General features: G+C 44.0%; 1 protein-coding gene across 1 annotated transcript in view; it reads right to left on the reverse strand.

The window, feature by feature from the left end:
- Positions 1-6,372: 6,372 nt before the first annotated feature.
- GNA14 (G protein subunit alpha 14) overlaps positions 6,373-25,425 on the reverse strand; it is a 209,704-nt gene continuing 190,651 nt past the window's right edge. Inside the window, exons 3-7 of the mRNA XM_082401496.1 lie at positions 16,886-17,040; positions 14,218-14,346; positions 12,683-12,812; positions 10,271-10,424; positions 6,373-9,244 (exon numbers count right to left, since the gene is read on the reverse strand). Coding sequence (XP_082257622.1) covers positions 9,054-9,244; positions 10,271-10,424; positions 12,683-12,812; positions 14,218-14,346; positions 16,886-17,040 — 759 coding nt within the window. The 3' untranslated portion in view covers positions 6,373-9,053. The remainder of the gene's footprint in view (positions 9,245-10,270; positions 10,425-12,682; positions 12,813-14,217; positions 14,347-16,885; positions 17,041-25,425) is intronic.

The raw sequence follows: 25,425 nt of genomic DNA on the forward strand, positions 1-25,425 counted from the left end.
GATGTAAGTGGGGTGTTAAAGTCCCCCAGTTTTATTGTGTTACTGTTGATTTCTCCTTTTATGGCTGTTAGCATTTGCCTTATATATTGGGGTGCTCCTATGCTGGGTGCATATATATATTTACAAGTGTTAGGTCTTCTTCTTGGATTGATCCCTTTATCATCATGCAGTGTCCTTCCTTGTCTCTTATAAATCTTCATTTTAAAGTCTATTTTGTCTGATATGAGTATTGCTACTCCAGCTTTCTTTTGATTTCCATTTGCGTGGAATACCTTTATCCATCCCCTCGCTTTCAGTCTGTATATGTCCCTAGATCTAAAGTGGGTCTCTTGTGGACAGCATATATACAGGTCTTGTTTTCATGTCCATTCAGCCAGCCTGTGTCTTTTGGTTGGAGCATTTAATCCATTTTCCTTTAAAGTAATTATCATATGTATGTTCTTATTGCCATTTTGTTAATTGTTTTGGATTTGTTTTTGTAGGTCTTTTTTCTTCCCTTCCTCTTTTTTTCTCTTGTGATTTGATGACTATCTTTTGTGTTGTGTTTGGATTGCTTTTTCTTTTTTGTATGTGTATCTATTGTAGGTTTTTGGTTTGCTGTTCCCATGAGGTTTTGATATAGCAGTCTGTATATCAACAAGATTGTTTTAAGTTGCTCGTCTCTTAATATCAAATGCATTTCCAGTACCCTGCATTTGTACTCTCCTCAGGATTGCTGGTTTTGATAAATTTGTGTGTGAATGATTTCCTACGTTTACTGTATGTTTGCCTTTACCGGTGAGCTTTCCCATTCGTAATTTTCTTGTTTCTAGTTGTGGCCTTTTCTTTTCTGCCTAGAGAAGTTCCTTTAGCATTTGTTGTAAAGCTGGTTTGGTGGTGCTGAATTCTCTTAGCTTTTGATTGTCTGTAAAGCTTTTCATTTCTCTGTCAAATCTGAACAAGAGCCTTGCTGGGTAGATTAGTCATGGTTGTAGGTTTTTCCCTTGTATCACTTAAATATATAGTGCTACTCCCTTCTGGCCTGCAGAGTTTCTGCTGAAAAAATCAGCTGATAACTTTATGGGGATTCCCTTGTTTCTTATTTGTTGCTTTTCCCTTGTTGCTTTTAACATTTTCTCTTTGTCTTTAATTTTTGTCAGTTTTACTAATATATGTGTCTCGACATGTTCCTCCTTGGGTTTATCCTGTATGGTACTCTGCACTTCGTGGACTTGAGTGAGTGTTCCCTTTCCAATGTTAGGGAAGTTTTTAGTTATAATCTCTTCAAATATTTTCTCAGGTTCTTTCTCTCTCTCTTCTCTTCTGGGACCCCTGTAATGGGAATGTCGGTGTGTTTATTGTTGTCCCAGAAGTCTCTTAGACTGTCCTCATTTCTTTTCATTCTTCTTTCTTCATACTGTTCTGTGGCAGTGATTCCCACCACTCTTTCAGCTCACTTATTTGTTCTTCTGTCTCATTTATTCTGCTATTGATTCATCCTAGTGTATTTTTCATTTCAATTATTGTATTGTTCATCTGTTTGTTCTTTAAATCTTCTAGCTCTTTGTTAAACATTTCTTGTATCTTCTTGATCTGTGCCTCCATTCTTTTCCAAGATCTTGGGTCATCTTTACTATCATTACCTTGGATTGTTTTTCAAATAGATTGCCTATCTCCAATTCACTTAGTTGTTCTTCCGGGGTTTTATCTTGTTCATTTGTCTGGAATATGTTTCTCTGCCATTTCATTTTGTCTAACTTTCTGTGTTTTTGGTCTTCTTTCCTCAGGCTGCAGGATTGTAGTTCCTCTTGCTTCTGGTGTCTGCCCCGCAGTGGGTGACATTGATTTAGGGGCTTGTGCAGGCTTCCTGGTAGGAGGGACTGGCGCCTGCCCACTGGTGCATGGAGGTGGGTCTTGTCCCTCTGGTGGGCAGAAATGTGTCAAGGAGTGTGTTTAGAGGTGGCTGTGAGCTCAGTACAACTTTAGGCTGCCTGTCTGCTGATGGGTGGGGCTATGTCTCCCCCCCACGAGTGCTAGTTGTTTGGCCTGAGGCCTCCCAGCACTAGAGCCTGCAGGCTGTAGGGTGGGGCCACTTCTTGTTGCCAAAATGGTGACCTCTGGGAGAGCTCACACCAATCAATATTCCCTGGGTCCTTCACCACAGGTGTCCTTGCACAGAGAGAGCCACAATCAACCCCCACCTCTTCAGGAGACCCTCCAATACCCGCAGGTAGGTCTAGCCCAGGCTCCTATGAAGTCACTGCTTTGTGCTGGGTCCCAGTGCACGTGAAAACTTGTGTGCGCCCTCCAAGAGTGGTGGAGTCTCTGTTTCCCTCAGTCCTGTGGAGCTCCTGCACTCAAGCCCCACTGGCCTTCAAAGCTAGATGCTCTGGGGACTCCTCCTCCTGATGCCAGACCCTCAGGCTGGGGAGCCTGACGTGGGGCTCAGAACTCTCACTCCTGTGGGAGAACCTCTGTGATATAATTATTTTCCAGTTTGTGGGTCACCTACCCAGTGGGTATGGGGTTTGATTATATGGGGTGTGCAGGTGCGGTGACCCGTGTGTGCTCCCATTAGGGCGGAGGCAGCAATCAGCCCCTGTTCATGGGTCTTCCAGTGGCAGCAGTGGCCCCCATGCCCCCAGGATAGTGGGGGCAGCAATTGGCATCTGCTCCTGTGTTTCTTAGTGGTGGTGGCAGCCCATGCACTCCCGGAACAGCAGGGGCAGCAATTGGCACCTGCTTCCATGTCTCCCATTCTTTGTTTTCTTGTGCAAAATTGTCTTGGCTATTCCTGGACTGTTACTGTTCTAGATAAAATTTTAATATCATTGTCAGGTTCCACAAAAAGTTGCTTTTGCCTTCATTTCTTGAGTGAAGTTTAGCTTTTAAAGCTTAATATTACTATTGTAGAATCACTAGCTTCTTATAAGCATAATTTCTTTCTTTTCCAGCATAGATGTTCTTCTCTTCTTCAATAGCTTCACACTTGGAAGTGTTCCAACAGAATGAGAACCTGACTATCCTAAGTGGCTGATAAAGGCTTACTGCAGTTACAGGAATGCTGATTGTTCCATAACATATGTAACTAATCTGGGTACATTTTGTAGACTGGTGATAAAACACGTCACATCTTAAATCTCTGAATGATGTGCTTACGTGTGTATGTGTATTTATATGTGTGTACACACCTTCACATAAAAAGCAGAAACAAAACCATCTTGGGCCTTTGATTTGAAGCACTCTGCACTTCCCAGGTGATTCTGCTTCTGCTTTACTGAGCCAGCTACTAAGGGAACCTCAATGCGATGATGAATACACTTGCCTCAAAAAGGAGGATGAAGGGGAGCAGAATATGCCATCCCAAAATGGGCCTCTTTGACATAAGGATTATTTTGAGTGGATTATTTTTAAGAAACAGACAGAAGAAAAGCTCTAAAAATCTAGTAGAAGTTACTCATTTGTTAGAGACATTTACATTTATAAGAGAAATTTTTATTTGTAAGTGTGTCTTCTAATCTCTGCCAGGGAGAGAAGGATGACTGTAAATCACAAGAAACTTTTATCAGTGGAGAAGATACCCAACTTAAATCTGCCTAACAACCTTACTCTGTTTACTGTGTTTTTCCTAGTAACTTCCCATAACTGGCCTTCTCCACCTCCCAACATTTTTCTTGTGTCTTTAGCTGAAAAAGGAATTTAAGATGATGGCTTGGGCTATTTGGGGGAGTTAGTTTTCCAGGGTCTCCCCCATGTATACAGGAGGTATACATGTTATTCGTTTTCTATTTATTTTTCTCCTGTTAATCTGTCTTTTATTACAGGGGTGGGGTCTCAGCCAACAACCTAGAACGGTAGAGGGAAAATTTTTTTTCCTCACTGACAGTTTGGCGACCCGTGATGGGATCTGCTGAAACACTGTACTTCTTCTGGAGCCTGAAGATAGGAACCTGGAAAACTGGCAGAAGCCAGCAAAGGGTAAGAATTCTTACCAAAGTCACCTCTCTCGGATCTCTGTCTATAAGGCCCAGTAGAGAGAAGAAGGGGAAATTTCACCTTATTCTTTCCAAATTTAGATTCACAGAAGAAAATATTTGTGTGAATTAGTTCCTTGAGCATAAAGACTCTGGTAAAGATTTTGTTATAAGCACTCTTGTTTTCTGTTGATCCTTTCCCTTCCATAGATGGTCACTGTCTTACGTTGTCTCTGTCTTTTGTGTCATTTGTCATAAGGAGGAGAACCATAGGTCAGATAAGGTTTTCCTTTCATCTTGTTTTTTGTGTTGAGAGCTTGGCTTTTTGACTAGTAAGAAAACTCTCTAGTCATCACCAGCTGGAAGATGCTAGTATCAGCCTGTATCTGGCAGCCACTATAGGATGGCAATTCGAAACATATTCTCTTTGTCCCACTGTGCCAGCTCTCAGGGGAGTTTGTCTTAAGGGGTCCTGGTCCATAAGGGGCCTTTGGCGTCTCAACCTCTGTTGTCTTGTTAGTGGTGGAAAAGCCCCATTCCAGTAGTGTCCTGCCTGGTATTACAGATTAGCAGGTTTGTGACTGGAAGTGTTTCACGTTCTCACAGAAAATGTGAGAGATTGTTTTCAGTACACCATTCCTACCACCTGTGACAAAGAAGGTCTTTGCTTTCTTAGGCTAACTCTGGGAGTGAACTTTCTTGATATTATGAGAGTCAGGCTTTTGCACTGTCCTAGGGGACATCTCTTGCATCCACGGTTAAGCCATAAAAAGCCATATTGGTTTGAGTTGCTATTGAGATTAATATACCATTGAAGATCCTACTCATCAATGACAAGATGATGGATCTTTTGAACTGGAAAAACTTTTATAAAATTGGAAAAAAATTTTCCAATTGGAAACTTTTATAAAATTGAAAAAAAATTCTCATTCTAAGGAATTGTCTTATTAGTACCTATGGAAAGATCAAATTGAAAAGAGGACACAAAGGAGTATGGTGTCTAGCCTTAGGGACTCTTTTAACAAGGTAAAATTACAAAACCCCTTTTGCCTGCACTTTCAGAAGATCCTACCAGATTTAGAGAAGAGTTAGAAAGATCAGTGGCCATTTACAACCTCACTTACAAGGACCTTGACTGGATGCTCAGGGGTATTCTTCCCACCCATAATTATACTGCAGTTATCAAAGAAGCCAGACAGCCCCCTAGTGGACCACCCCTCACCCCACTCCATCCCACCCCACCCCCAACCAAGGAAACAGATGACCAGAATTTCTCCCAGGCTCTCCCTCAAATGATCAGGAAATGGATCAGTGGAGGTTAGTGTTCAGAGGATGATACAATCAAGAGTGAACTGGTCCAAGGTTGAACTGTACACTCAAGGAGAGCATTCGCAGACCTTTGCTGAATGCTTTATACAGACTTTACAAAGGTAAATTGTACTAAACCCTAAAGCTCCAGAACATAGTAATGTTTTTATTTCCATCTCAGTTGGAATGGAAATCTTCTCCTTTGGTAAAAATGTGGGTGATTGTAGAGAGAAAAATGATGCTTCCATAAATAATATACTCTTGTGGATATCAGGTTCTAGTCCTGTTAACTGTCTGAAGTTTCATTATTTTCCTGTAAACTGGACTAGATCCTGAATTATCCTACTTTCCTCAAATAATCTGGCTACATCTCTTCAAACTAACGTTTCCAATTTTCTTCCAGTCTTTTGACTTGGAATCACTAAGAACAAACTGTATGAAGTTCCTAGAAATCTGATATGTCCTGATATAATATTACTTGTAATTCGTTATTATCTTAAAATGTATGTCACAGACATAACCATATTTCCTTGTCAATTGCATTATAACAAAGGCTCATTATATCTTTAACCATGGCTGTTTTTAAGTCTTTTGTCATTTATGAAAGTTATTGTTTTGCTTTTGCAAAAGTTATTTCCCAAAACCCTGCAAACTGAATGTGAATGGATTGACATAAAGTTCAGAGAAATGACCCCAGTGGCTCACGTTTAGATCATCTTTGTGCCTGTTGCTGTATGGGCCACTCAGGAAGTTTAACTGAACATCCGATGACATCAGACAAATTCAAATTGCAGAAGATGCTTCAACCCCAACATCTAGAAATCTGACTGGTGGCCTTCAGGACTCAGGCTGAGTTTATAATTTGACCCAACCACTAACTTTTGTTTTTCTCCTGTTTCCATAGACATGCCTCTATTAAATACCCAATTGCTTGCACCGTATAAGGCTAACTTTGGGACCCCACCTGCAACACCAGCTCCTGAAATGAGACACAACTGTTTAACTGAGCTGACCTAACCTCGAGATTAAGAGGTTGGTTCAATGAAATAATAGAGCACTCCTCTATCAACTTAGCTTCTAGACTGTGAAACTTCATTGAACTTTTTTAAAAATTAATTTATTATTTATTTATTTATTTACTTTGGCTGTGCTGGGTCTTCGTTGTGGCATGTGGACTTCTTAGTTGCGGCATGCATGTGGGATCTAGTTCCCCAACCAGGGATTGAACCTTGGCCCCCTGCATTGGGACGTTGCAGCATGGGGGATCTTAGTTGTGGCATGCAGGATCTTTAGTTGCGGCATGTGGGCTTCTTAGTTGTGGCATGTGGACTTCATAGTTGTGGCATGTGGACTTCATAGTTGTGGCATGCATGTGGGATCTAGCTCCCTGACCAGGGATTGAACCTGGACCCCCTGCATTGGGAGCATGGAGTCTTACCCACTGGACCACCAGGGAAGTCCCTCATTGAACTTTCAAAGACAGGACTGAACAGGAACAGAATATGCCACCCCAAAATTTGCTTCTTCAGTATAAGGATTACTTTGAGCTGATTATTGTTAGTTAGTTTAGTTACTTAGATTCTTTTCCCAAATAGGCCATCACAGAGTATTTACGTAGAGTTCCCTGTGCTATAGAGTAGGTTCCTATTAGTTATCTATTTTATATATAGTACTGTATATGTGTCAATGCCAATCTCCCAATTTAATCCCTCCCCCCCACTTGGTAACCATAAGTTTGTTTTCTACATCTGTGACTCTATTTATGTTTTGTAAATAAGTTCATTTGTACCATTTTTTTAGATTCCACATATAAGCGATATTATATATTTGTCTTTCTCTTTCTGACTTACTTCACTTAGTATGACAATCTCTAGGTCCATCCATGTTGCTGCAAATGGCATTATTTCATTCTTTTTAATGGCTGAGTAATATTCCATTGTATATATGTACCACATCTTCTTTATCCATTCCTCTGTTGATGGACATTTAGGTTGCTTCCCTGTCTTGGCTATTGTAATTAGTGCTGCCACGAACATTGGGGTGCATGTGTCTTTTTGAATTATGGTTTTCTCCAGATAGATAGATATATGCCCAGGAGTGGTATTGCTGAGTCATATGGTAACTATTTTTAGTTCTCTAAGGACTCTCCATACTGTTCTCCATAGTGGTTGTACCAATTTACATTCCCACCAACAGTGCAAGAGGGTTCCCTTGTCTCCACACCCTCTCCAGCATTTGTTGTTTGTAGATTTTTTGATGATGGCCTTTCTGACTGGTGTGAAGTGACACCTCATTGTAGTTAGTTTTGATTTAGCATCTGTTCATGTGCTTTTTGGTGATTATTTTTAAGAAACAACAGACACAGGAAAAGCTCTGAAAACCTATTGTAAGGGAAATTTACATTTATAAGGGAACTTTCCATTTTAAGTGTGTCTCCCTCTCTGTACCTAGAAGAGAAGGGTGACTCTAAATGACAAGAAACTCGTTTTCAATGGAGAAGGTGCCCAACTTAATTCTGCAAAACAACCTTACCCTTTTTTACTGTGCTTTACCTGTTAACCTCCCATAACTGACCTTCCCTCCTCCTCCATCTATCTTTCTTGTGTCTTTAGCTGAAGAAGGTATTTAAGGTGATGGCTTGGGCCATTTCAGGGGAGTTAAACTCAGTTTTCCAGGGTAGCTCCCATGTATACAGGAGGTATAAATGGTGTTTGTTAGACTTCTGTTACTTTTCTCCTGTTAATCTTGTATTACAGGGGTGAGGTCTCAGCCAAGAACCTAGAAGGGTGGAGGGAAAATTATTTTTCCTCCCCTCTAAGGACATTTAGAAAGTTTGAGTTATTAACTATTAAAGTCACAGCATTCTTCTTTTTAGGAGCGTAACTATCAATTAACCGTGAGCTCAAGGAAACACAACATAATCCAATGCTAATGGAAAAATGGTATATTCTTAGCCGCCTCAGAAAGGCACAGCATACATGGTTCAAACAGCAAATCTGTGGTGGCCATCAGACCTTTGGCAGGGCTTACATTACATTTGTTAAACAAGTTGGGTTTTTAAACTTATTTCATAAGTTTATAAGACCTCGCCATTTACACTGGAATATATACACACACACACACACACACACATTTTTCACCAATACAACATATATACTATCTAGAGCCCATTTATCTTCTTATGTCAACTTTGGTTCCATAGTCATCAAATTGTGGCAAAACTAAATTAGAGGTACTGATACTGTCATTAATTTGACTTAGAAAGTTAACATAAAGAAGAACCAACTGTTTTTAAAAAAAGGTCTCTGGTTGCATGTTAAAGGCATACTTCAGCATGAAGAGAGAAAAACACTCAATTACAAGATTTAGTTAAAAAAATGATAATCCTAGAGGTCTCAAAGCATGACCTATAAATTGAGCCCTCTGTTATGTGATTTTTTTAATGGCTATTCTTACATACACTTCAATTAAAAAAAACAAAATCGTAAATCACAGTGGTTCTTAAAAATTCTATAAAATATCAAATTCAAAAATTACACAAAAATCTTACAGTCTAAAGTCAAGAAAAGAAATGTAAAAACAATTTGGGAATAAAGACTTTGAAAAAGTTTTGCTAAACTCAAATATCTTACAAGCTCCGCTCCATCACCCATCCCCATCACTGTAGCCGGCATGATGGACTTGGTGCCACCTCTGGGCTGGGCCGGGTGATGTCAGAAGCACTTACGAACAAAAACATGAGGAGCTTGCAAATCCGGTTTTCTGGCCTGGGTGAGGAGTGGGCAGCAGCTTTTAAACTAGGTTGAATTCCCTCAGGTTTAGTTGTAGAATTGTGTCTTTCACAGCAGCAAACACAAAGCGGATATTCTCTGTGTCTGTAGCACATGTGAAGTGGGAATAGATGACTTTCTCTTTGTCAGGATTCTGATCTTGATAGAGCTTCAGGATAAAGTCTCTGGCAGCTTTGACATCTTGCTTTGGTCCTAGTCATGAGGGCAGTTAGAGGAATAAAAAAGAAAGATCCCAACTCACCACCAGGTCCTCCCAAAATCATTTTCAATGTACTCTTGTTCTTATTTGGAATCCTTCTTTGAGCCATCTTATCTCTAGAGACTCATTTACCTGGGACACTATTTTTATTATACCTTATTATGAACCTGCAAAAGAGTATTTTAAAGTGTCCCCTGGTATCGAAAAATCATACTTTAAGGAGATTTGTTGAAAAATAGTGACCTAATTTAATTTTCTGATTTGGACCACTTTTGAAGAGGTAATTCTTAAGTGAACTAGGAGAGCAAAGAGAAGGAATATGGGGACTAACATAACTGGCCACCCAAGTCTGACTCTAAAGCTTGAGAGCTGTATACTACATGGCAACGTGGTGAATAAAGGGAAAAAGGAGAGTGCTTAAACACTACTCCTCTAAATATCAATGTCAAACTTGGTAACGTTTCTGCACCAGAAATAATTAGCAATAGGGCATAAACTCTCCTGCCTTGGATAGGTCATACAGATAACTTCAGTGTCTGCCCTGTGTCTGGTAAAGGGGCTGCCACACTTCACCTTACACATCGGAAGTGCCAGGTGCTCTGACTGGCCCTGGAAGTGCAAAGGTGAGTCAGGCACAGTCTCTGCCCTCAGGATCTGACTGGGGTGAGAGCTGAAGGCCGAGAGAGAGCAAGGCAAGCCCAGGCCCCCAAGGGAGCATGAGGGGGGTGCACCTACAGTGGATGGGGGTGGACTTCCCAAAGGAGGAAGTGCCTGAGCTGGGTCTCAGAGAACAAAGTGGAGTTAGCAAAGGAGCTGGCAGTGTATTCCAGGCATTGGGAGAGGCGTGTGCGGAGGTGCTGAGGTGAAAACACACAGTGATTCAACTGGAGCTTCCATTCAGAGGTGGGGAATGGTGAGAAAGTCCATGAGAGGCAGATCAGGGAGGCCCCTATGAGCCATGCTGAGAACTCTGAACTGATGCCAGGGAGGCCAGGTCAGCAAGATGGACACTTACTTACCGGTGTATTCTGGAAAATAGCTAATTAGATGAGAGTACATGATTTTCTCTTCCAAAAGATCCTTCTTGTTTAAAAACAAAATCACCGATGAGTTCAGAAACCAGGGGTAGGTGATGATGGTTTTAAATAAGGCTTTGCTTTCTTCCATGCGGTTCTAAGTGAAAAACAAGAGACTTAGGATAAATTAGAAAGAAAAGCAACGCTTTGGGAACAACATACCAAATCACTGGCTCCACCCATCTGTCCTCCTCTTCCCCAGCTGCCGTCTCCAGGTCGCTGTCCTTGCTTAGGCTGCTGAGCAAGTGGGGTCTCCGGCTGCTACTTCCCTGGTCCCCACCCTCTCATTAATCACCCCCTTCCGGATCTCCTCTCCTGTGGAACTAACGCTCCTGAGTACCTGCCCTGCACCATGCTTGACACGTGTGTAACACAGGCGAGCTCCCCAAGGGGAACAGGTCCCCATGTTACAGGTGAGCATGCTATCGTTCACAGAATTTAAGTACTTTTCCAAGACTGTATAATAATAGTACAATCTAGTGGAAGCTATGTAGAAGGACAGTAATCATTTCTGGACATTAGACACTGGCAAGAAAATATTAAATGATCCTAATTTATGGAGAGCAGACAGGGCACATACAAATCTCATCTGGTGGCAAATAATTGTTCTAGCTAGCATTCCGCTCTCAAGTATTTCTAAGAGGAAAGAAACACTTTCCTTCCTTCCTTTAGACTGAGAAACACGAAAGCCCAGCGCACTGGCTCCAGAGGGACATGCCCTAAATTTCTATTCCTACAACTCCCAAACTCCTGGGCCCGCTAGCCTACTCACTACGTTTCTGGAGACCAATTCTGGAATTTACTACCAGAAAGGTAACATCTCACTTGTTTTTAAAGCTTCTTTAAAATTTATTATAATCTTATCAATAATGATCTCCAAGGAAATACAACATATGAAAAAACAATTCCTATACGGCATAGTGCGTGGATGCAACACACATCTACAACTAGGATGGAAAAGTCTGGAGTGGCAACCTAGGATTTTTTTCCCCAGATACCTAGGATTTTTCAGAGAGGAGAAAATATTTAATTTCTAGGCACATCAAGGTAAGGTACTTACCCCTTGCGCACCTGACTAATCCTTTGAGTTTCCCGAGAAATGTCCTAGGCAACTCCTGAGACAAATTTGGAGCTAATTTTTCATATTGGTAACTCAATACCTTTGCTTTTCAAAAAAAATCTCTCCACTGGAAGAGCTGGGCAGCTGCCAAGATTTCTATTCTTCTTTGCACAATGACACTAGTAAATGGGCTAATCCTCCACTAATAAGCTAATGTAACTGTGCTCCTCAGAGAAATGTCTGCTCCCAAGAAATACCAGATAGAATCTGTTCATAATTATTGCCTAATCCTGGAAAGAATTCTTTATTGATTTACTTTCATGCCCTACAAGCAAGAGATATTTCTATTGTAAAAGGTCAAGAGGTCTTGTGCAAAGGGTAGGGGAAAAGACAATGGTTATCACACAGAAAATACCCCCAACCTCACAAAGAAGTGACTGGGATGGTTCTCCTCACTTTCCAGGCAGATCCAGCTAATGGAGTTCACCCAGCCAGCGTCATGGCAACTCTGCAGAGGACACTGAATGCCTGACTGGGGTGGATCAGCCCCAGCTGCCCTGAGCAAGTCCCTTCCAGGGGAAGCAAAGGGCAGATGCTATCCCAGGCAGGCCCAGGGCAGCTCCAAGCGTATGGCAACCACTCCCCATGCCAGCTCAGCTAGGGACCTAATTCGGGAGTGCCATGGGCCATGGAGGTTGGGAAGCCTGTTCTCAGATGAAGTTTATTAGAAATAGTGTTGTTCAACTTTGGCTGTATATTAACATCCCCAGGGGGCTTAGTGAAGATACCCCCAACTCAAAACCAGGAAATAGGAATCTCTACTATAGGGTCCTAAAGATTTTTTTTTTTTAAATATGCAGCCAAGGCTGAGACCCATGGCTTTGAGTGGCTCTACCCTTTGTAGTGCATTAGATTAGATCCCCAAGCTCAGGTCACACACAGCACCAATTAAATTAATCTCTGGGGTTGGCCCCAGCTGCCAGGTTTTTCTTTAAGGTCCCTTGGGGATTTTAGTGTACACCTAAGTTTAAGAACCAGGATTCTAGGTTAGTGATTCTCAAATTACCTGGGATCTTAAAGATCCTGATTTATTCGGTCTGGGTTGATTCAGAAGGTGTGCATTTCTAACAAGCACGCAGGTGACGCCTGTGCTGTTAGCCCACAGACTTCACTTTGCAGAGCGAGGCGATTTAACCTAAGGGATAGGGTCTAATGCCAGAGCTGGCTGGCTTCTTGCAAACTGCAGAAATAGGTTTCTGTCTTCCGCAGCTAACTGAATTCCTCACCCAGCATACCTCATTGTCACACTCAGCCAGGACCTGGTCGTATTCACTCAGAGCAACCAAAAAAATAATGGAGGTGACACTCTCAAAGCAGTGAATCCATTTCCGTCTTTCAGATCGTTGGCCACCAACATCCACCATCCTGTTCAACAGAAACATGTGACTCTTTGGGGGAAAGGACATGGAATTCACACTCTTTAGGGTCCTCAATAATTTTTAAGAATAAAAAGGGATCCTACGATTAAAATGTTTGAGCACTGCTGCTTTAGGCTATGAGGAACCACTGGATGTTTCCTAGCAGAGGAGGCACAGAATGTAAGTGAAGTTACTAAAGATGCGTGCCGAGGTCACTCAGGTGGAGCCTGCTTGGAGACACTGGTTAGGAAGCTGCTGCAATAGTCCAGGCAGAAAGCTCAAGCATCCACTTGGGCATTGCCCTAACCACCAGAGGGTGCCAGGACACCAGACACAAAAGAGTAGAAAGGCAGGCAGGCAGGCAGGCTTCAGGACCACTAGGCTTCCTTCCAGCCCTCGCCCTTCTTGTTTCACTGGCTCCTCCAGTTAATCTACAAATCCTTTCTGCATTAGCTGGATGCCACCAGCTTATGGAAATGAGTCCAAGGGGCCTCTCTAGAGTAGAAAAGCATGTACTTCAAGAGTGCTGGGCCCTGTCTAAAGGGATGGCTGCTACACCACTGCAGCAACTGTACCTGGACAAAGACGCAGGCTCGCTATTGGACCAGATCCTCCAGCTTTTCAAGAGAAACTATCCCCCAACTTACCAAGAGATAGCAAGTGTTTTAAGCAAAATAGCCCAATCTTTATAAATATTGGCTCAAAATTTTTTTTAAATGTCAAGTGGGCTAAAGAGAATACATCTGTGGACCAGATTCAGGTTCTGGAAGTTGCAAGCAGCAGTTGATTCTGAAAAGGTTTGGATAAATTTATGGGCACACAGGCATAGGGCATGTGCTTGCAGAGATGCAGAATATCAAGGGGCTCGATCAGAGGGCTCCCCCGACATGACAGTGCTCCAGAAGCACTGAGATGCAGTTGGGGTATAGACAGGTCCTGGACACGGCCCGACTGTACTTATGCTGTCTCAACTAGACAAGCGTGTGTAACAATTACTAGGAGGAGCAAGGGAACTAACAGATATAAAAGTCCTTTGAAATCTGCAGTGATAAATCTTGGAGAAGAGAATAGAAGGGAAGAGAAATATTCAACAGTATCTTCAATCTGTGGGTTACAGAAATACACACCTCTGTGTGTGTGTGTGTGTCTGTGTATGTGTGTGTGTTTTACACGTAAGAATCATTCCAGACATCAGTAGGGAGTCTCTTCTTCTCTAAGGGGAATAGAAAGGTGGTTTTCTCTCCACTGTAGGACTTAAGACCAACCACAATTCTAAATACCCTGTGATGGAGAGGGCCAATATTGCCCTAAGAGATGGAAGCCCTTTTAGCAGTAACACATTTAAGACTCCATTTGGGGACTTCCAAGCCTGGACAGATTCTTAACGGACTATGTCGGGGTGACAGACTTACCGAAAGATGATGTTTTCCAAATCAAATGGGTACTCAATGATGCCGGTTGTGGGCACTCGGACACGAAGCACGTCTTGCTGCGTTGGCACGAACGATGGCATGGCGATCCGGTCAATGTCAGTCAGGTAACTGATGTTAGAGAACAAGATGCTGAGAAGGGAGAAATGCCCCTCCAGGGAAGTCACCCCAACTCACAGTGACCCTACTCAGATTCACCAGTGACTTTCGTGAGAGCCAACACTCCAGCCCTCCTACAACTGTGTGGAGAGAATATGGATCAGAAGCCTTCGTGAGCCTTCTGGGGAATCTGCAGATCTCGCCTCTCTTCCTTCTGGTTCTCAGCTCCATCACTCTGGCCAGTGAGGGAGCCAGTGGGGCCACAGGAGGAGGAGGTTGGAACAGGCCCTCTGACATCTCACGTGTCCTCCTCTCTCCAAAGGTCCTTCTCCCTCCCACACGCCCTCATCCAAGAACATTACAGAATGTAGATGCTGTTCTTGGACACTTGGCTCAATGAGTTAGTCCAATGGGAAGTCCTCTCAAAATGAGAAAAAGTTCCTTGTTACACTGGGAAACTGAACACCTAAAATAACCCAAAACTTGTCTTGGATTATTTTTGGCCAAATATTAAAGCCCTAAGCTTAAGACATGTCACTTTTTCTGTGGTAAAACAAGAGGACACTACTTTTTTTTAATCTTAAGGCCTTTTAAAGAGGCACTTTTGCGTAAATAGCTGAGGCCCTGGCCAATGATGGCATTGGTGACTTGGAGCCCCCTGCAAACAGAGGTGGCCCCGCCTTCTCCCCCCCAAGCCCCCCCCCCCCACCTACCCCCTTACAGGCAGAGCTCACCTAGGTCTGCTGGCGCTGAACATGTGGCATGAAGGGGAGCCAAGAGGTAACAGGCAGACCCTATTCCTGTGCAGCCCTCAGCGCAGGAAGCAAACCACCGGGTCAGCATTCTGTGACCCACACCCCCATGCACGGCCCCAGGGCTTATTGTCATGCACTTCCGTTTGTGATATTTTGATTTACACCTGTCTCGTTCCACCAGACTGTTTGTTCCTTCAGGGCAGAGAGCACCAGTTGTACCCGTAGCCCTTACCTCAGTGCCTGGCACACAGGAGACACACATCACATTTTTGTGAAATGAATGCCTGTCCAAATAAGCAGACAGTACCAGCAGAGTGGATGACAACCACTGACCTGGACCAAGGAAGTGCCCAAGTGCCTGGGGTCTCGCCAGTTCCAAAGGCAGGGCACTGTCCGGGTCTGTGAGTGCCGTTTTCTCTGTTGCAGCTCTGTCCACCACCCTAGCTACTCCCCACATTCTTCTCAGCGGACTTGCCCCAGTTTTCAGGGCTCCACTGAGTTCTACAGCAGGCCCAGTGGCTCTTTTCCAAGTTGATCTACATCAAGAGCCCCAGCCACTCCCCAGGGCCTTCACAGAAGCAAATGACACAGGCTGTCCCAGGGAAGGGCCAGGGATGCCTTGGCTGAGTTGGAACTGTCCCCGGCTCCCCAGCTGTCAGAGGCAGTCTGCCCTCCTCCTGGGGACACGGCCTTCCTTCCTGCGAGCTGTCTTCTATGCTGATCCAACCACGTACCAGGGCTTATTTTACTTCCTTTTCCTGCTTTGCTGCTGTGTTGGACCTAAATGTTCCTGTACTCAGATTTGGTTGTGCTAACCTGGATTAATGTCATTCAACACTCAGCCTGGGACAAATGCCAAAGGGAGGCTAGTGAAACTGAGGAGGCAAGATTCTGGTTTCCTTTCCTGCCCGCTGGCTTGTCCAGATGATGGGTGAATTACCCACCCACACCAGCTTGGAGGGCAATGACAGCACCTGAAGAGAAGGGGATGGGTCTGGGGAAAGGATTCCAGGGCCTTCAGAGGGTGGAAATGACACAGGGCAAGAGGGAAGGAGCTGAGTTGCAGAAGCAGGAATCCTCACCCCTTCAAGAAGGACCATGACAACTATCTGCCCAGTGATCTGGCTGATGGAGGCACTGCCTTGGGAAATTCTTAATAAAATCAAACCCTGTGATCTCCGTCGGAGAGTGTGCATGCAGAACACTTATTTCTTTTTATCTTAATGGATTACTGATTTAAAACTAGAGCCTTATGGATCCCAAATATAATGTGTAGGCAAACAAAGGGCTCCCGGACTGAGCTTTCTCCATGGCTGGGCCCGCAGAGCCTATCTCGCCCACTAGAGGGCAGCACCAGATCAGCCACTGACGTGTGTATTGCACTGCGTTTCCAAACTCTGATTTTAGATTTTAGGGCAATTGGACCTGCTGTCTACTGATCAGGAACCCAGAAGGCAGAGGGATATGGAGAGGGGGAAGTAGAAGCCAAAAGCAGTTGTAGTCCTGGTTTAAATCAGATAGTTTCAGCACCCCAAATGAGATCAGTCCCACCAAGGGAAGCCCACATTTGACTTACCCTCTCACTGAAAAGGACAGAGGCTTAGAACTTGACGAGGAAAGGTACATATGGGCAGGGAGAGCTATCTGGGGCTCCACAGGGGGACTGAAGATTTCAGGAGGCGGGAAGAGAGGCACCCGAAATTAAGAGTGGGATACAGACGAGCAGAAGGGAGGTAGTGTGGCCATGCTTGCCTGAAAGCACCCTGGGTGGCCACAGCCTGGGGCTCTGTACTCACTATCTGGCAGAGTCTGACAGCTGGTATTCCCTCCTCCTGTCATAACATTCCTGGATTCCCGGGTCCTGCCAGAGCTGCTTGATGGCCTCCACCTGGTCCCTGGAGAGAGCGGAGACCTTGTCTACGTCCACTTCTCTGATCAGCTGGGCATTTTCCTGCTCAAAGGAAAAGAGAACCTTTCATTAGGCAAAGGAAAGGAAGCCAACACACTGATGACTTGGGGACTAGACTTGCCCTGGTCCGTGGATTAGGGAAGATGTCCCTAGATGCTAGGGTGTGGTGGGTGGTCTCTAGAAGAGCTGCTCACAGACAAGCCACTCAGTTGCAGCCTCACTGGGTGGAGATGATGTGGCTGCTTAACTCAGTGGAGAGCGCCAGAGAAGGCCCAAGACCTGTGGCCTTCGGTCCCAGCAGTACCCCGGGGGCCAGTCTCACCGGCATTCAACACCCAGTTGTGAACAGAGAAACACGGGAACAACTGATCATCACTGATTATCATCGTACTAACAAACATTACTTCCTCATTAACATGCAACTCATTTGAATACGTGCATAGCCAATGGAACAATTTAAAAGTAACATTATTGTTAGTGGCATACCAAGGGTGGGGTAAGCAGGTCCAGCCCAGTGCAGGAAATAAAGGCGTGCGTGGTCTTCAGAGCATTGAAAAATAACACCACCAACAATCACCAGTCGGCTTTCTTTCTCTTCCCTTTATTTTTTAAAAGATGTTTTAATAGACTTTACTTTTTAGAGCAGTTTTAAGTTAGAGCAAAACAGAGAGGAAAGTACAGAGAGTTCTCATACAGTCTGCTTTTTATTATCAGCATCACTAATAAAACTCTTTCCCACTGGGTGGACCACACCCAGCACAACCCTCACACCGTGACACTGACTGCTCTAATATCATGTTTACTATTCCATCACTAAATTATTATTGCTCTAATACTACTGCTTTATTATTCCAGTAACTGTTAAGATCATTATTGCTGTAATTATTACTGTTATAGAAGTTATCATTTATTACCCACTTACTATATGCTCAGGGCTCTACATATATTATCTCATCAACAGAAGGCAAGCCAGAGGCCAGAAATCTTTCCAAACCTTAGCAAATAGAAATGATAAGACTGGCCTGTATCCGCAACACATCCCTGTGTTGGCCCCAGAGACTCAGCATCCCATCCCTGGCTGCAAGTTGCAGCAAACAAGAGAATCCTGCTGAGGGAGACAGGAGCCCGGCCTCGTCTTCCCTCTGCCATCTTGCTGTATCTCACAGCAATTACATCATGCACTGGCAGCTGTGAGTCAGCAAAGCATCCTTTGGCAGCTCTGATCTCCTGCACCCCTTGAAAAGTCACACTCTTATCTTGCATTTCTCATCATGAAACCCAACAGGAGGTTGGAGGAAAGGGAGCTCTTATAGATTCACTTGACTCAGGGAAAAACCAAGGGCTGTGATTCAATCAACACAACTTTGCCCTACATCCATCAAGAGGGAGTACAAACTCTTCCCCTAGACTGTGGGATCCTCAGGCAGGTAGAGGATCTTGGCAGGGTCTCAAACAAGGTCTAGGCAGGCTGGGTTAGTGGCAAGTGCCTGGGCGGGGAATCAGGACCCTGAATTCTAAGTAATTCTGTTGGGACTTTTAAGGAACCCAATAGGTTCCCTGCCTCAGCATCGTCATTTGTAAGAGGAGCCAGTGATTTTCAATGGGAACCTGATTTATAAAGTATCACACAAATGTAAGCAGAACTCGCCTTATTATTGCAATAGATGCCTAATAAATATTTCTTGTTTGCCAAAACAGGACACAGTGACAGCCCTTAAACCAGGATTTCTAATCCTGCCCAGTGGCACATTTTGTGTCATGTGCCCTATTGTTAGCCAGAGAGAACAATAAATGGAGAACATAGACAGTGTCTCAATGGAGCAAGAAGGCTGTCTCCCACTTCCTCCCCTCCTCTTGCCACTCTCCCACCTCCCAAATATGGTCAGATGGTCTCCACTGGAGGATGGGGATGACAGAGCTTCCCAGGATACCCCATTTGGCCACACCAGGCGTGGTGAGGGCGCTGACCTGGGCATAGCTCTAAATTATCTGTTTTCCCATCTTCGTGACAAGTCAGGAAATGCCACAAGGGCAGAGCCAATGTCTTACTTATCCTTACATCCCAGAACCTCGTGCAGTGCCTGGCAAATAACAGGTGCCCTCTATGGATGCAGGTGCCCAATAAACATCTGTGGTGCACATAAAACTGTATCTCTCTAACAGATGGATAACCACGGGGAAATAACAGTGAAAGAACACTAGAGCAGGATGACGGAAGCCTGTGCCGGGCATGGTGGGAACACAGAGGAGCTGGGAGATAGGAAAGCCTCCCTAGTGGAGGAAAGGCTCTGGTGACTCTTGGCCAATTGGTCTTAACCACTCTGACCCTGGCGCAGTCAGCATCTTTGTTTTTTGGGGGCAGGCCTCTTGTGTTGCTTTCCTACACGTAACTGTTAAATTCAGCTTACCTGCTGAGAGGTAGCCCTGTGAGAATCATCAGCGATGTTGCAAATATTTCTACCTCTCCTCCTCACAAAGGCAATGAAGTACTGTACTCTGTGGTGAAGGAAACATAAGTGGAAGCAACGTCTGTCTCTTTTAGGAAGAAACTTTAAAGAACCAGTGAGTAATTCACCACATTGCCTTTTGTCTACTGTGGTGATTATCATGGGATAAGACGGAGCCTCCATCAGCCAGGCTTCCTGAGCAACAATAATGAGCTAACACACCATACTGCATATGGAGCATGAGTGAGAAGTCAACTTTTATTAAGTAAGCTGCACTTTGGGGGAAGTTTGTTACTGCAGCATAACCCACTCTATCCTGACTGATACATGTTGCAATGGATAAACCCAGTGTTTGGCTCTTCCAGTAGATAGAAAAAGTGGATCCCAGTGAGATATTAGAGAGGAATACAGGCTTCTACATAGGCTTCTTGGGGGAGAAGTGGAATTTGGGGAAAAGACATAGACCTGGGATTTCAGGTAACCAGGGGAATTCAGCCAGGTGAGAAAAACATATTGTCTGTTCAGACCAGCGAGGGGATTTGGGCGGAATCTTGCTTGAAAGAAGAGGAGAACAGAGGCTCCTTAAAGAGCCCAACAATTGGGACTTTGGTTTGGAACAGACTAGACTTCAGGCGGCCGGAAGGATTCCAAGTCCAGAGGTCTCCTGTCCGTCTTTGGCTCCTCCTGGTTAGCTCTCCCACCTGTCTGGATCAATTTTTTTAAACCTCTTATTTTGAAATAATGTAAGACCTGGGAAAAGGTGGGGAACATGGTACAAAGAGTTCATCTCTGCCTTTCCAGATTGCCCAAAGGTTCATAATTTCCTACCTTGCTTTATCATTCTCCCCACTCCCTCCACATGTGTTCAGACACACACCCATACCTGCACACATAACTCACACATATATATTTCTCTGGAAATATTTGAAGGGAAACTGCAGACACAATGCCTCTTTATCTCTAAAGACTTCAGTGTTATTTCCTAAAAACAGACATACAGAACTTCCCTGGTGGCGCATTGGTTAAGAATCCGCCTGCCAATGCAGGAGACACGGGTTCGAGCCCTGGTCCAGGAAGATCCCACATGCTGCAGAGCAACTAAGCCCGTGCACCACAACTACTGAGCCCGCGTGCCACAACTACTGAGCCCATGCGCCTAGAGCCCGTCCGTGCTCTGCAACAAGAGAAGCCATGGCAGTGAGAAGCCCGCGCACTGCAGGGAAGAGTAGCCCCTGCTCGCCGCAACTAGAGAAAGCCTGCGCACAGCAACGAAGACCCAACGCAGCCAAAAATAAATAAAATTTTTTTAAAAAACAGACATATATAATCATATATAAAGATCAAAATCAGGAAACTAACACTGACACAATATTGCAGTCTACTCCTCAGACCTATCCAAAGTTTGACAGTGGTCCCATAAAGGTCCTTTATCTGCCCAATCTAGGCTCACATACTGCATTTGGTTGTCACTTTAGTCTCCATCTATCTGGGAAGGCTCTGTAGTCAGAGGAGCCCTTTGTGTTACTCTGATCAAGAATGGCCTGACAAGGATGTGTTCTTTAGTCACGAGTCATCACAAGGACGGCTGGTGGAGAGAGTGGCACAGCCGAGCCCCCAGAGTATGTTGCAGGGGCAAATATTACAAAGGGCAGAGAGGAATGAGGAAGAGGGTGACCTGGTTTTTAAATAAATTGTATTGAAGTATGAGATGAATGACTTCTGCGCGTTAACAATGTGTGTTTTTAAAAAGTGGGGCTTTGTGCAGATTTCCCTCTGACTTGGCTAAATAGTTTCATACACAGAGTGTGAGCATTTTTATTGTTATGTTCAAACCACTTCTACAGTGCACACCGTCTGAGAGCAGGGAGCCCTTATATAAGGGGGAAAATTTTGTGTCAGGTAGTTGGGCTTTTTCATCTCCTGGAAAGAGAGAAGAAATGTTCTAAGAGGATCCGATTTAGGGAAATGTTATGATTTGGGCAGGGGACAGGCTGAGTCTGAGGGGGCTAACATCTAAGTGGAGAAATCCAGGAAGCAGATGAATAAAATATGTGTGTAGTTCACGGAAGGGTCCTCAGCTAGAGGAGCGCATTGAACTGAAACTGCCTAACTCATATATTCCTTTGAAAGGAGAAATCACAAAGCAGTAAATATTACTGGAGCAAATTCAGCAGATGCAGAAACACAAACAGTTTCTCAAACACTGAGCTCACATCTGGCTTTTCCTCTCTTCCTTTCTCAGACAAAAGCACCATTTTCACTGCTCTGAAGAAAGAAGAACACAGAAACCAGATGTCCTACATGTGTGTTTCACTCAGTAAGTCCCAGGGTGACAGTGGAAGGAGCTGCTTTTGAAGTGTCGCCTTGCTGGCTTCACACTTGGATCCCCGGCCGCCTGGGTGACAGTCGCTGTCGAGCCCAGCAAGCCCGTCTGGCTGGAATCCAGGGCCCAGTGGGCGGCCCCATTCTCCACCAGGTCCTCACAGGGGGAGCCCTACACCATTAACCGCCCAGCACTGCAGGACCCAGAGCCTTCTCACTGACTAGGGGAGACTTTCCCTAGTCAGAAGCCAGAGCTCCTGTTCTTTCATCAGATACTTAATCATTTTCGTTAAAACCTTTATTCATTAACATATTCTAGATAATAAAAGCCTAATTTAATGCTATTTCAAGTGTCTACTATCATATGCGGTACCTCAGAAGCTTTGTAAAAACAAACGAGATTAAAATAAAATATATGATTAAAAATGAAAGTTCCCCGTAACATAATATTTCTGACTTTCACACAATCACTCCTCCGTGTTTTAACATCTACATCAAGATCCAGAACTACACTACGTATTCTATCAAACTAAAATTAGGAAGTAAAATTTCAGTGCTCCATAACGATCAGCTTTGAAAGCATCTCAAAAATTGCATTATAAAGAAAATGCTGGTAAACTATGCTAGAGAAAGGAATGTTTTCTATAAAAAAACAAGGACCTTCTGCTTCTGGTAAAGGAAGACTAGGATATTTAGATCAACTCTTCCACTAAGGACAGCTAGATATGGTGGACAAAATATTTTCAAAAGTATGCTCAAGAATAATCAGGAAACTAATGAACAAGTAAGTAATTGCTGGGCCAGAGTGTAGGGTAGGATGGCATCCAAGGAGTTGAACCAGCATTTGGGAAACCTTTCTCCCTGGGGCTTCTGCTTGTTCTAGAAGGAGCAGTGTGAGGTTGAGCAGCTCCTTTTTCAATATTACAGGACGAGGGTGACTGGGCTCGAAGTTAGCAAGAGCAAAAGGCCCTTAGAAGCCCTCTGGCTCTGGGTTGGGATCCAAGGGGTAGCTCTTAGTGACTTGCAACTCCGCTCGGAATCACCACAATATCAGAAATTGAGTATCCCCAGACACCTGGCAGAAGAAAAGAAAATTTCTCTTTGAAGCTTGGAAGACTGCATCTTCCTCACCCTCGAATTATTTTTTCATGTGTGTCCAGCACACTAACAAAAAGAACCAAGCATAAGAAGATAAGACAACTCCAAAAAGAGGTGACAAGTAAAAAGATGCAAAAAGATATACCATGCAAACAGTAACCCAGAGGAAGGAGGAATCTATTATCATAAAAATAGACCTTAAGGTTTATTTGTTAATTATACCGCAGTAAAGCTGTGGGGAAAAAGTAGACTTTAAGGTTAAAAGTATAATTGGAGATAGAGATAGTTCAAATGACAAAAAGGTTCAGAAAGACATAACAGTTCTAAAGTTCTATGCAGCTAATAACATAGGCTTAAAATATAAATATAAGAAAAAAATCTCTAAGATCTAAATGGTGAAATGGACAAATCTTCATCTTACAGGAAACTGAAACGTACCTCTCTCAGTAACTGATAGAATAAACAAAAAATTCAGGAAAGATATACACAATTCAAACATCATAATCAGCAAATTGGACTTTATGGACACATGTAGAGCCCTATATTCAAAATAACTAGAATATATACTTTTTTCAAGCACACCAAGAATAGTTACAAAAATGACCATTAATTTGAGATTTCACATTTTAAAAAATTGGTTTTCCAGCTTCTTTTGATCATTTTCTAATTCCCATTTCTTTAGCAACTCTTGGCTCCAGCAGGGATGCCCTCTCTGTCAGCCACCATTGCCACCAGCCCACCCCACTCACTGTGCAGGCATTTGAATATTTAACCACTGGTCTAAAGCTACCTAGATTTCTCCTCATAGAAAGGCAATCTTCCACCACACTCAGAATGGGAAGTAAGCTTTTCTAACCCAATTCAAGATTCAAAAGAAATCTTTATTTCTACTCCAATCTTTGTCCTCCTCTTTCTCCTTATCTTTTCTCCAACAAAAATAAATAACAGAAATCACTGGCCACAAAGTGTTGGCATGAAAGGCCAAGTTACTTTATTTTTTCCTGTCAGTCAAAACTTCAGTGGGTTTAACTTAAAAGGCTCTTTCCAAAGAGTCCTGCCATAAATTACTTTGGCACAAACATCCAAAGCTACAATGAGTGTTAATAACGCAGCTGAGAGATGGAATCTTTGGTCTTACACTGTGTCAACTTGGCGAAGCTGTTAGGACATTTACCAGCACTCCCTTCCCTGTATGATTCTGGGTTAGGATCTGCTACAAGAGAAGTTTGAAAGGGATCTGGGAGTCAGGGGAGAAACAGCGGCCGTCGTGCTCTGAAGGTCAGAGCTCTGCTTTAGTACAAATGCACGCACGCGCGTGCGCGCGCGCGCACACACACACACACACACACACACACACACACACACACTGTGACTGGTCTTCTGGTCAACCTCACTGATGGGGGGTGTGCAGCAGCTGGGCCTCAGCACCCCTAGCTCCCACTTGGACCTTCTCCTTCAGCTTCTCCACATCCTGGGGCAGACATACATGCAGGTCCACAGCAAAGGATGCCAGTTTCTGCTGCAAGTCACCTGCACTGCCAACACGGAGATGTGAGAGGCAGATACAGGTTCCAGTTAGTCCCTGTGGGGTCCATTTGCCTTCACGGGTTCCAGTCTGTCTCTGTAGGTTCCAGTTTGCCTTTGCTCTGGCTCCTTCACATCCAGCTTCTCTCCCCAACTACCAGCCCTGCTGCCCAAACACCAGATATGCAGAGGCAGTTCCAACGTCTTCTTCACGGCTCCAACAGCTACATACAGTGCAATCCCTACAACGAATCCATTATTCCACATCGCTTTGAGTGACTGACTCCCTGATCAAATCAGGAATCTTCCATGCTGGTCCATTCAATTCTATTTAGGGGCAAAATACCCTATAACCTTAGGTCTAGGTGATGGTAACAGTTTAGGCCTCAGTTGGGGTGACCGAAATGGACCCAAACTCAGCGAGGCACTGGCAGCCAGACTCAATCATCATTCAGGGCACAGTATCACATGCCTGCTCCATGCTAGATCCAGGCCTGCTTCTGGGAATATAAAGAGGACTGTGGCCCTGCCCTTGAGGGTTCCAAAATTACAGCTATGCCTTTTGGCAGGAACTACATCAGATCCACACACAAACGCTAAGAGATCAAAGAAAGGGAGACATTTCAATTGGGGATGAGTGAGAGGATGGGCTAAGATTTCCCACCAGAGGTGGCCTGATGTTTATAAAGAGAAGGGCTGTGTCTGCCCTTCGTGTACTCATGAATGTGGATTCCTGAGTGTGCTTGTTAAAGGCAGCACCATGAAAGTGCAGGGACCAGACCAGTTCTTTGCTATATCACCTTTCACACAACCTTCCTTTCCCCTGAGATGCTTTGGAAAGCACCTGAACTCCCTCAGGTGCCAGGGTCCCGAATATATTCAAGGTGTAGCCCACCCCCCGCTCTGCACCCCCCGGAAAGAAATGAGTATATTGGTCCAATGGAAGCTGCCTCTCAGAAAATCATTTGTTTTAGGCCCTTTTAACTGCATGTGCCCAGAGGTCACATATAACATGGTCATGTTACGCAGCAAGTTG

The sequence above is a fragment of the Balaenoptera borealis genome, assembly GCF_965194805.1.
Source record: "Balaenoptera borealis genome assembly, chromosome: 8".
In the NCBI taxonomy this organism is placed as follows: domain Eukaryota; kingdom Metazoa; phylum Chordata; class Mammalia; order Artiodactyla; family Balaenopteridae; genus Balaenoptera; species Balaenoptera borealis.